The 12,688-nt window shown below is 40.0% G+C and overlaps 1 protein-coding gene across 2 annotated transcripts; it reads right to left on the bottom strand.

Annotated features, from left to right (window-relative positions):
* Window positions 1-220: 220 nt before the first annotated feature.
* On the bottom strand, window positions 221-12,230 carry LOC124064959 (FXYD domain-containing ion transport regulator 6-like). 2 transcript variants are annotated; one of them, XM_046399899.1, is made up of 12 exons: window positions 11,795-12,230; window positions 9,434-9,490; window positions 9,299-9,325; window positions 7,379-7,402; window positions 7,128-7,151; window positions 5,925-5,999; window positions 4,316-4,352; window positions 4,121-4,158; window positions 3,971-4,007; window positions 1,726-3,880; window positions 639-676; window positions 221-538 (listed from the first exon to the last, which is right to left on the bottom strand). In XM_046399899.1, the coding sequence occupies exons 2-9, from the start codon at window positions 9,483-9,485 to the stop codon at window positions 4,003-4,005; spliced, it is 282 nt and encodes a 93-aa protein (XP_046255855.1). In that variant the 5' UTR covers window positions 9,486-9,490; window positions 11,795-12,230; the 3' UTR covers window positions 221-538; window positions 639-676; window positions 1,726-3,880; window positions 3,971-4,002. The 2 variants fall into 2 exon arrangements, with proteins under 2 accessions (XP_046255855.1, XP_046255856.1); XM_046399900.1 differs by lacking the exons at window positions 4,121-4,158; window positions 4,316-4,352; window positions 5,925-5,999; ... (3 more) ...; window positions 9,434-9,490; window positions 11,795-12,230 and having other exon boundaries at window positions 1,726-1,761; window positions 2,731-3,880; window positions 3,971-4,008.
* Window positions 12,231-12,688: the final 458 nt, after the last annotated feature.

Below are 12,688 nucleotides of genomic sequence, written 5' to 3'. Positions count from 1 at the left end.
TTGATTTTCATGAAAAGCCCACAAAAAGAGATAACAAAAATTAAGCTAAACAAAGGCAGATTGTTACAGTTGATCAGGGCATGCAGTTCAGTGTTTTGACTAGGAGAAGGTCTGTATATATTTAGCTTCATGCTCTTAATTTTGTTGTTTCACAGGAGTAAAATGCAGGAGAGAGAGAAAACGTTGTTGTTGGATTTGTTTCACGAAGAGTACCTTATCATTTTTCATGGTTGGGAGTTTTATTTTTTGCTGTTGTTTTTCTTTTTATTGTCGTTGTTTTGTCTTATACAAGCTTTTGTGCAATACAGAGAAGGCTACAGATATCAGGAGATATTTCGCTCACTTAAGACTTTTTACAGAATTCAATGGGAGGCTAAATAAAACCAGGTTAGGGAAACCTGTTCCTGTATGATCCAGTTGGCAGAGGTATATTAGCCATAAGAGGAACGGCTATGGTGTGGATACGCTGGCGTGGCTCCTGCGACGACCTCCTCTCTTTCAAGTATATGCTACATTTTCTATACAGTTTGAGGAGGTACTGAAAAAAAGAGAAGGAAAGAAATCAGAGATCATTTACAGAAAAAATAAACTTTATTGCATTTAAGCACATAAATACCTTAAACAGTAAGTGAACTTACCTTCTGTCTTTGGAATTTGGGTACCAGATGAGCTGGAACTGCAAGCAGAAATAAAAGAGGAAATTATGGAATTGTTTTTTGTTGTTTTGTTTGTTTGTTTGTTTGTTTTAAAGTTTTTCATAATGACTGACTAGGAAATTCAGTTTGAAAACTGTGGCCACAACTTTAACTTGGAGTTGGATTTGATCAGATGTATCCATTATCAGGCTTACAGGATCCAAAAGCAGTTGAAGCCACAGGGTTCTGAGGTAAATGAGGTGCGACTACAGACCAAAATGCAGCTTTTTGTCCTGTTCAAACAGCAGCTCTCGTCTTTCCTCTTGTCTTGTCTTGCCAAACAAGCGGCATGCGATCAACTGAGAATATACACTGCCCACTCACTACCAACACATGAGTCTGATGCATACATTTTAAAATCAAGAGCAAGCACTGAGATAAAGAACACATGAAAGCACTACCCACATATGATTTGTCACGTTCTGTGTAAACTCTTTAATGTGTTGGAAGTGTGTTTTGGCTTATGTATGCAGAACAGGGAGGGGGGTATTTAGAGAAGAGGCATCCAGGGCAGGGATAGGAAAAAGATGTGGTAAACCCAGTTTTAGTCAAAGAACAATACAGGAAAAAATGTTTTTTCCACACTGTTTGGGTATCCCCTTCAAGTCAAAGTCATACAGCATGCACAGGCGGATCATCCACTAAGCCTTGCACAGCTCTTACTTGGATGAGGATTTTACACATTTTGTGAATTTTTTACCTGTTTGAGGAATCATAGATTAGTTACAAGGAAAAAGCGCTTATGTATATGTGGTAAAGCTGCTGTATTCAAGCGTGTGGTAAGAAAAAGCCTAAACTTACTCAGGGCTATTAAAATGCCAGAGACAAACATAACAACAGCAAGGATAACCCCTGTGGTCCGCAGCGTGTCATAATCTACAAACGACAAAACCGGACTGGACTTAAACAGGAAAACCCAGCAGTTTCTGATGGTCTTAAAATATACTGCAGTGAAAAAGTTGATATGTTAAACATGGTGCTTTTGATTTTTTTTTTTTTTTACAAAATTAGTAGCTGATGTAAATCTTACCGTAATCAAAGTCACTTCGGTCTGGAAACATAGTTTCTGCAAAGAAAGAGTCTAGTCAGATATAAAGCCTAATAAATGCTGATGTTAAATTTCAGAATCAGAATTCCTTTATTTATCCCTGAAGGGAAATTCTTGAAATTTACTGCAGCACCAAAGAAAGAAATAAGCTTTAAGGCCGTCTGTTCAGTCCAGCACAATGGACAGCAAGGTTTGCAGCTCCTCAGGTCTGCAGGCTTGGCTACACAACTCCTCAGGAGGATTTATTTTTTTCCACTGAGAGGAGCTCAATGCAGCATCTTTGCTCAGCAGAAAAAGATGCACCATGAAGAAGTGGGTTACAAGCCAGCAGCAGAACAGAGGGAGAAAAACCACAGCTTGAATAGTAAAAAGTGTTGAAATTTGGGGATTTAAAGAGATACTAGAAGTAATAGCTGTGTTTAAGCAATTGTAAGGTAAAACTGTAAAACTTACAATTCCTACTTTTGACCAATGCAGTGATTTATTTTCCAAATCTTAGTACATTTTGTGCTACAGCCTGTGCCTGGTTGTTAGGATATCAAGCATCAATAATGCAGCTTGCATGTTGCTGAGTCCTCACTCCCAAGTGGCTGAGCTGGCAGTTTAAATATCTTCAGCACTGTTTTCTCTGTGCCACAAAGGCTGCTCGGTTTGAGAGGAACAAGTGCTTAACATCCTTAGTGTTGTTTACTTGTTCATCCCAGTAAGGAGTATAATTTATGCTAAAGAACTTCCTTTGTTACAACACTGATCCATGGTGCATCAGCAGTAAATTGGCACTGTGGCAACAATGCAGCAGGGTAACTACCTGCATACAGATTTGTAGGAAAATACAACAGCACATGTTATTACTCCAAATTATATCACATAATAATCGGACATAAATTAGGTTAATTTTTTTTCCAACTGAGGATAATCTGTAGAGTTCATAACCATTTATTATTATACCCTTAACAATGCAAAAAGATAAGAAATAAATAATCAAACCTGTGGTGGCCATGGCTTCACTGACGAGTTGAAGAGATGTGGAAGAGCTCTGTCTCCCAGATATGTCTGAGGTTGCTGGGTTGCGGTTTAAGGTTGGATACAGCTGTACAGGACAGCTGGCAGAACAGTTTCAGCAGTGAACTCAGCAGGGACCCTCTGGTGGTCGCAGCGAATCACTGCATTCACAGTGGTAGATCTGTGACAAAACTGCCAGAGGGTGAAGAATAGTGGATAGTGGGTCACCACAGTAGCCCAAAGTTAGGGTAAATAGTAAGGTACACAGCTAATGTAATCTTCCTACAAAGAATGTAAGACTAAACGAGGAATCCTTTCAAACCTAATGCATACCACAGTCACAAATGAGCACATGGAGGGGTTGTTACTTCATGGGTGAGACATATTTAAGGATGTGGCTTTTCTTCCAAGTTTCCTGGCAATTTCTTACTTATTGTACTCAACATATGCTACTTTTTAAATGACATACAAGTGAGCTTGCATGTCCAGAATGCACCATTTTCTGTCTCGGGTGCTGTCTTTTGTGCAGTGCAGTCAACCCGCTCCTGCAACTCCAGGGAGAAAATACAGCCTGCATGCACAGCTTTTTAAATTCACAGAGGCTGCCAGACTCACACTGAAGGAAAATCTGCAAGTGAACAGCACTGCATACAGAGATAGGTAAAATTAAGTGTTCCCTTAAAGACAGCCTTCTGCAAGAGCCGCATAATGCAGCACATAAATCATTCACACTCTCAGTGTTGCAAGTTACTACTAGAGGTGTAGCAGCACTGACTGCAGCGTCAGCAGAAGCAGGGATGCAGCATTACAGAGGGCTGTTCACTGGTCCACTTCTAATGGCAGAGAAAACCAAATAATGACGCATGAGGGAAAGAAACGTTTTGTTCAAACACGTTTTGTTTATTTGTTTTGCATCAATCTGAAAGTCAAAAAAATACAAATGATAATCACATTACTGTCACCATATAAAGTTGGCACATTATTTAGTAAAAGTTATTGATGATAAAAACATTTTAAAAAAATAAAATAAAATAAGCATCATTGTGAAATTGAACGAAGTTTCATGTGTTCATAGAAAGATTGTCCTCAGCTGTGATCAAAGGATTTGCTGCCACCTAATGGCCGGTCAGTAACACTGTGGAAAAGAGACAGAATATATCGAGTGTGATCTCTTTCAACTTCCTTTTGCGGAAAACAGGCCCAGAAATGTTTATAAGACACTTACCAGATGTCCACTGCTCCTTATCTACGCATCTCCTAAGCTGCAGAAAGAATTTTAGATTAGTATTTTGCAAGGAGAAAAAAAAATGATAATTGATCTACTTGACAGGTATTTAACAATCACAGTCATTATAGAAAAATTAAATGTATTTACCCCTTGGAACACCTGATTCCACATCAGGACCCCTTGGTCTGAAGAAAATTAACAGATGATGAAACATGCATGTTACATGCAATTTTACAACTGCATTTAAAATCAAAACGACTTGTGCAACAAAATGATCTAAAGCTGGTTGCATAACTTAATGAATTAACCTCAATTAATTAATCAGACTTTGACTTGACTCACCTTGACTTGTCACTCTTTGAGCAGCTACATTTTCGGCCTGTTTTAGGGGAAAACACAAGAATTATAATTATATGCATCTGAAACTGTGAGAAAAGGGATATGTGAAATGACAAAAAAAGAGTGTATGCAAATATAACAGTCAGAGGTGTACCCCAACACCCACTCCCAACACCTCTGAAAAGAAGCAGAGGTTTCTGGAAGCCTTATTAGGTACATGAATACAGTGTTGAGCTTGTGCCAGTAAGCCCATCTGGGCTGCAAGCCTCGGGAAGCCTTATGAGCTTGCAGCTTACTGGCCCAAGCTCAAGACTATATTCATATATCTAAATTACAGTGAAAATTCAGCCATTAAACTTAGGCAGAAATACAGTGTGTTGAATACCTTCCAGCTAGCAGCATTAACATTATGTGCTAGTCTACAAAAGAGTTTGAACGAAAACTAAAGTGAGGCAGCCCGTTTTTGTCCACATGGAGCGTGAGGAGTATCGTATTGGTTGATGTTATCACATACTCGTTAATAAAGTTGGTAGCTGGGAAATCCCAGACCAGTCTGTGACCTACATACTCCAAGGACTAAGAATAAAGCTGTGAGGATCTTGAAAGATAAAACTCAAGCTTTATTCACTCACTTTAACACAGGAAGGTACCAAATCTATCAGTCGATGGTGTTCTGTTTCTTTTTTTTTAAGCCAAAATGCAGTATTTTAAATGCTACACAATAAGTTTTGCTCTCTTTAAGTCCTGTTTTACACTCTGCCTGTTGGATGTAGTTGCTTCTGCGCCTGGGAGCATTTGATGTTGTACTTTCACGAGTGTTTATCAAATTTGTTTCAGAATCAGAATCAGAATCAGAATTCCTTTATTAATCCCTTATTATTATTATTATTATTATTATTATTATTATTATTAATTCCTTTATTAATCCCTGGAGGGAAATTCTTCATCTGCTTCTTTCAGATGTTATATTTTCATCAATTCAACAGTTGCCATTTAAAACCCAAAAGCATCAGTCAGACCCATTTAAAACCATATCAGGCTGAAGCATATCGACATATGCTAACCTAAAAGTAGTTTTTGACAGCATGATGCTCTGTTTACATTTGGATAACAGCTTGTGTCTTTCAAAGGCAAGTAATAAATTCAAAGTACATTCAATTGGTGGTTTTTATTAAGTCACTTTAATGACTCATATAATAATAATAACTCATATAACCACTGTTCATATTACTTCACAGAGTGCAGCTGGGAATCCACAGAGATTTTGACTGACAGAAGTGAAGAGGAAAAAGTGGCATGGGTGTGGGTTCTATTGAATTATTTATTGGTTGGTTTGGGTTTCGGGGCTACCACTGGCTGTAACAGCATGTGCTGGCAGGTAGTAGGAGGAACGTTGGAAGGACACTGTTGGTGAGAAGGGGGTTAAGATATAAAGGGCAAATCGCTGTGATTACAAAAGTTTCGAGGTTCCTTTCCAGACATCTGAGAGAGACAAAGTGTTTCTTTAGCAGCAAAGCATGAATTTGGGAGAGTGTGAGGTCAACTCACACATACAGGGATCACAGAGTCAACCCACTCACACTCACTCAATACATTTGTGCTGCCTACTTACTGACAATGAGGGCGATACCCAGGAGGAATAGTACCACTGCGAAAACCAAGCCACCGATTCTCAGAGATTCATAATCTGAAATGAAACAAAGATAATTTATAGTGTTTGCAGAGGAGAATGGTCACATCTGAATGTTTTGAGATATAAAACCTAACTAATTCAAAAGGCTTTTGTGGCCTTTTTACCACATTCTGATTCAAGAGCAGCATTGCAGAAATATTCTGTAGGCCACTAACTGTTATGTTGGGAGACCACAAATTCCTGGGAGCTGCAGTCACCAAAACTGGAAATACTGTGGTCAACTCAAACTCTGCTGTTGTCTGTCCCAGAAAGACTGGATAACTCAAGGTAGAAGGGGGTAGGTGTTAAAGTATGATTAGCTAAACTTACAGACTTCCCCCCATAGTGCTAACATCACGTTGTAACCACTACAAACGGGATCACAGCTTTGTTTGAATGCTTGTTTGAATGTTTGCTCTCAAGATGGCAAAAAACCTGAATGCATTAGCATGACCACAGCATATAACACTGACCAGAACAATTTTTTTCTTTGTGAAGAAGTTAAATACATTCAGAAACTGCATACGTTCTCTTCTTGCAGGCTTTTTTAATTCCTTAGTGCAGTGGTTCACAAGCATTTTTTTCTTGTGGTCCAATTAAACAAACCTGGAAACATTTTTCATTTTTTCCTCAGAGGTGGTTTAATTACAAATTTCTGGAGACCCAGAAAGATAAAAGTAACCATAACCTCAAAAGAAAAAATACGAAACAGATTGAAGTCTGAGACAAATAGCAGAAACAGATTCTTTCTTTCCTATCCCTTGAGATATCCTGACCCCTAGGCTGTGAACCACTGCTTTATTGGTCTTCCAAAAGGGCATAGACAGCGGCTAAAACTGAAACTGTCTATTTGCCAAAATAACAAGTACAGAATTGATGGTAGGTGTATTAATAATAAAAAAAATCAATTGAGCAATTCTGTGCACTTTCTTGCCTTGGATGGACTGAAAACCTAGTCTACAACTCAATGGACTGGATTAGAAGTATTTGCAGTGGGACTACTCCAAAAGCTTGGCCTTGGGGTGGAAGTTTTCCATCACTTCAGGAAAAACAAGCGGAAAATGCCAGCTCCTCAATCTCCCAGATGTTTCCTGTGTAGAGGGTTGGCCATTAAAATACGGCGTTCATCTGCTGGACACTCACCGTAATGAAAAGCACTGTCATAGTCTGGCAGGAGAGAACAGAGAGAGGAAACAAATGAGAAGCAGATTTACCCACTGACACACTTCAGAGAGTACTCAGGATGTGACAGCTATTCAGCAGTTTTAGGGCCTCAGTCATTCATCTAGTCATTAGCCAGTCTGATGCCAGCCCCCAATTTACATGCCAGCTAAAGTGAGAATGCAGCTTATCTTAATTTGAGTTTTTTAAGCTTCTGTCCAAATAATACCCACCTTTGTCCTTATCTGCCGCTGAAGCTGTGGAGAAATAAGAACAATCAGTCTTTGTAAGACATTCACATGGTGGTGGAAGTGCACGTCTGCAAATGGCAGAAATGATGGGAGCAGGGCAACTTCACAATCCAGAGAAGCCAACAAAGTGAGCATCGAACCCCAGCTTTTACATATATGAAAGTGTTACCAGCCTGTAGGATGTAATAATGATGAGAATCAGTCCTGCAGAAAAAGCTTCAAAAGCTTCTTAGGGCCACAAGAAGTATCAACATCTCCAACAGTGTGTGTCACTAACCTTTAAGCCTGTCATACCTTCACATTTAAAGCTTTTTCTGAGGCAAGGTGAAACAAAATCCTCAGTCTGAATGAAGTACCAGAAAGAAAAAATTCCTATGCCGCCATCACTGAAATCCAATTCTACAAATTTTATTAGTGAAACCTAATATTATTAGCAACTGGGCAGAAATACTGGGTTTAAACAGAATGTATAGACGTGCAAAAAAAAGTTAATAAGAATTTGATTTGTCAACTTTATGAACTACAGTCTGAAGCTTTGTACAGCCCTACTGCTGTTAATAAGCTGAATTTCCAGCACAGTCACATTCTCCACCAACAGAAGTACAACACAAAATAAAATGTCAGACTGTATGCTTCTACAACCTGTACCATTGTTTCCTGCTGTGTGTTTTCACCGCATCGCCCTGATCTGAGCTATTCTGCGAGCTGTTACGAATAAGTACAGCCCCGTAGGTCCTATAACTTCTCTTCTCCTGCATGGAAAAACATGTTGGCTGCCTTCATGTTCTGCTCCAGTCTTGTAATCTTGCTAGAAAGCACACTGAGCTCAGTAACAAGCTGAATCACCATTTATGTATTGCGTTCAGTGACATCAAGGAAACAACCAGGGTAATTTAAGAAACAACTTGAGCTGGTATAATGATGAAGACACATGGTTTATATGAGCACCAGTGTAATAAAATAACCTCAGAGTAGCACGTTGGAGGTTACATAAGTGCTTTTCAACTGGACTAAGAAACATTTCATATCATTAATATGTTATTTCCTACGGTACTCAGCAAAACATTTGACATATTGTTCAACAGCAGTTTTAAATGTCAGGCATTTACAGTTAATCTGTTGAATCAGATTACTATTTTCAACTTATTTAAAACAGCTAATCAATTATGAATTCAGGTGCTAAAAGTTAACAGATTTTTCTGGCACCCACTAATGAATCATGTCTTTGATGTATGTGATTCAAAAATATCTGACATAAACTGTTCCAAGTAAGTATGAAACAGCTGAAACCCAGAGGTAAACAATATTTTTTGCACTCCACATCCATCTACTACAGAGTTAACTTTCACCTCCTTATCAGGCAGTGAGTACCAATGTTAGTCCCTTCCTCAGTGAAGCAAAACATATTTTACCATATTGGTGCTGACAAGCCTTTGAAAATAAGATCTAACTCTAACAGACCCAAGTGTCAGAGCAGATAACAAAAGCCTCAGTGTAGGCACATCAGCTTAACATCAAGCTCAGCTGATGGCATGCAGGGCACACAGAGGAACGAACCAAAGCCCAGGACCTGCATTAGCAATGGAAAACTTGGCAGGAGTCTGAATAAATGATTCTTAAACTGCAGTTAAAGGAAACATTTACACTATTCTGACATGACCTTTTGTCACAGCGAAACACTGACATGAAATGATTCAAAATGGAATATATTAAACGGAAATTATACTGAAAACAATATCCCTGCAGTGCTAACATTAAGACAAGGCATTTAATACACATCAGACCAAAAAAAAGAGCACATGGCAAACAGCCATACCCAACAAATGAGAAGCGAAAACCAAAAATATCAACAAATCAAATGGCCATGCATTGTCAGTGACCACTCTAATGCAGGAAACTTACCTAACACTTCCCTGCCAAAAGCCGATCCTGTCATACAGACACATCAGCTTGTTTAACATCAAGGAGCTTAAATCAAAACTAAAGAAAAGGGGAAGCATGTAGAGCCGCTGAAAGTTAAGTGAAAGGGATGCTCACCGAGTGCAGGAGTCAGCCAGGAGCTGAAAGCGACCAACACCACAAGATCCATTGTACCTGTTGATAAGAAGCAGACAACCACGAAACTTATTAAAAACTATGTGTCAAAAAAGATAATTAATCCCGTAGAGGCTGCGTGCTAGCATTTTGGGGTCACTGCTGTTTTAATGTGCTGGGCTGACAGGAAGTTGAGGCTTTTTTATGTGAGTTACAGATCAACTTTGAGATACACTGACTCCATTCAGACTAAAATAACTTATCTTAAATAACAACTGTGACTGTGACTGAACAGAAGGAAGCCTGTTCTCAAAAACTTGAGCAGCTCACCTCTAATACCTCTAAGAACATACCAAGCAGCCAGTTTAAGTTAGTGAGGGCTGGTGGTTGTTTTCCAGAACAGTAAGTACTGCAGCTTAATATGAGATTGGGGGGAGGGCGAAGGCGAAGTTAAAATCAAGGCAACAGAGGCTGGGATATTGTGATTTTTAGTCCCGTGTGCAGGCCAATCTCCAAAAACACTGAATCCAAAATTCCTCATAATGAAACAGAGCAAAGTGGTGCATTATTTTTTTTTTTTCCAACTTTTGAAAGCTTCCTCTAGAGCCGCAAAGGATAATAAAACCATTTCACAGGATGAGTACTTTACTCATGACAGGTAAACTGAATTTTGCCCCTTTAAGGGTTAGAGAGCATGCACGGGAGGGATCCAGAGCTCCATCGCGGCTAGACGCATAACAGGATCAGGTACATGTTTCGTAATTATATGGCCTTCTGACTCTGGGGTTAAAGGAGAGGGTCTATTTCAGGCTGGGTACTTGGGGCTTGGCAGTGAAGACGTGCAAGGCAAGGCTGGTGTTGAGTTGCATGTAGTATTTGGTCAGTGGATTCGGATTTACTAGGTCATCTTGTTTGGAACCTCGTGGAGCTATTTTTCTGTCTATATATTATCCAGGACATTCTTTGAGATTCTATTACACCCATGTTTGCAGGCAGAGGCTCCACAACCAGACACATGACTGGGCTCAAGACATGCACAAGGTCCACAATTTAGCACCACTGCATGAGCAGATAGTGGCTGCAGTGTTGTTGTTTTCACAGCCTTCTTATAGCATTAAAACAACAACAAATGTAATGCAGGTAACACGGAGCTCTACAGTGATAATCTAAGCCATGGAATAAGAATGTTTTGCATTGCAGAGATCAAAGCCTACGTTAGCAAAGCCATGGTTCCCCTCCCCGGCCCAGAGCAATGCTGTGGATTTATGCATGACTAAAGCAGGGGGTGTGAACATGGCGCTTGAGTGGAGAGAAATGAACACTTCAACCCTGCAAGCAGGATTAACAACAAAGGCCTGCCAATCAGGTTTAATCAAACAAACACAGGGTGAGTTATTTCTAACAAGAGCCAATCCAATAATCTTGTTTGTTAGTCTTTTGAGTGATATGGATGAATATAATGATGAGACATGAAAGATGCACATAAAGCAACACTTAAAAAATTAATTACTATGGATTATAATAAAGAATGACTGACACGGACAATTTGTAATTAAAAAAAAAGGGGGGGGGATTGCTTACAACTCTTGTAAGGTAAGCCCACACATATATCTGTGTTTAAATACAAGAAGCTTCTTCAAATTACACGTTTTTGTTTCCCTCAGACAAACCGTGAGAGACGGACCAGAGGCCTGGTGATAATTAAAACTGCCCGTGGCTCATTTCTATCGAGACTGACAGGCTAATTGCAGAAGACAATGCTGGTCAGGTCTTTTTTTAAGTGTCCCTCTTCGGGTTCACGTTGTTCTCGCCAATTAAAGTGATAAAGGCTAAAGATCATTTTCCTAAATTGTTGGCTTCGGTGATTCCAGCAGCGTCAACTAAACTCGGCTGAACTCCTCAGATGGCGTGGCATTTTCTAGGAAGGGTCACCACCGCGCAAACGGAGATGAAGATGGAAAAAAAAAAGGCTTAGACACGAGCAAACATAAAGGTAATAAATAATATAGTCGTAAAAAACCCCACGTAGGGCTTGTGTACTGAACTTTGTGAGAGCAGCTTCAGCAGGGACTGTGAGTAATTAAATGGCCTTATGTTCAGTGGGGCAGTCAGTCTGAAGCTGCTGCTGCTGCTGCTGCTGGTGGGGGGTTGTGTTTGGGGCACCCAGCTACTCAACAAGACAAGAACACAAAACTGCATGACAAAAACATCATGTGGACACAGAAATGCATGTTTGGAGTCTTAACCTGCCCATTTTAGCTGTCTAAGCTTTTCATTTCCAGACGCAATGATATGGACACTGTATCTGGGGAAATGCATTGATCTCAAAGATATAAATTTGGACATTTTTTTTTTTAAACTTACCGTGAATCAGCCTCAGCAATGGACTCAAACGTGAGTTCAGACTTTATCTTCTCCCAGCGAGACGAACTTTGCCAAAAGTTACACTCACTTTACCACTAATTACTCCAGCCGAAACGGAGAACGTGAAATGCAAAAGTTTCTTTACAGGTAGAAAAGAAAAATTAAACCAAAACTATTCAGTGTTGCATTCTGTGGAAATTCTTCAGTACTAAGCTGCACCAAGTAGGTCTGTACCTCCTCGGACTCGTCCCAGTCAGCAATGAGAGCCTAAGTGAGGGGGGCGGAGTGCTGGTGTGAGCCTAAGTTTACTCCTAAAAAGAATCTGTGCCGCCCTGCTCTGAGGTAAACGGCCCAAATGGAGCTACTACAGTACAGCAGTAGCAGATGACTCTTATGCAGTTTATGACATAAAACACGATTTCCTAATGAACTGTGAATCAAGCGCATTTCTCCCCCTCGCAGCAGCATGTGACGGTGAGCTCGTCGTGCTGTGGTGTAATGTACAGGCTGTGGACACTGGCTCAGTGCAGTCAAAGTGTAAACACCCGTGCAGTCTGACAGGGAGACGTAGTATTTTTTTTTCTCAGCTACATCAAAACTGCCTTCCCAAGGTCTCTCCCACACCAAACTGCCAGACCCCCCCTCCCCTCCCCTCCCCTCCCTCTACAAACACAGCCGGACTACTTAGATTATGATTTGCAGCAGTGTTATCTAGCATCCGCTGTTGTGGTTAGATAGCTGTAGACATTTGTGGAATGTTGTTTTGTTTCATTTCTTTTTCTTGCAACGACCTTTAGCGCAAATAGCTTTCTTATTAAAACACCACGTTCACACAGGATTTCCGCTTCTGTAACCAGCTGTGCTACATGCAGAGAGATTTAGGAGTAATCTTTT

Source organism: Scatophagus argus, chromosome 9 (assembly GCF_020382885.2).
Source record: "Scatophagus argus isolate fScaArg1 chromosome 9, fScaArg1.pri, whole genome shotgun sequence".
In the NCBI taxonomy this organism is placed as follows: Eukaryota; Metazoa; Chordata; class Actinopteri; family Scatophagidae; genus Scatophagus; species Scatophagus argus.
The sequence above is the reverse complement of the archived record's forward strand: the minus strand, read 5'-3'. Positions and strand labels throughout refer to the sequence as shown.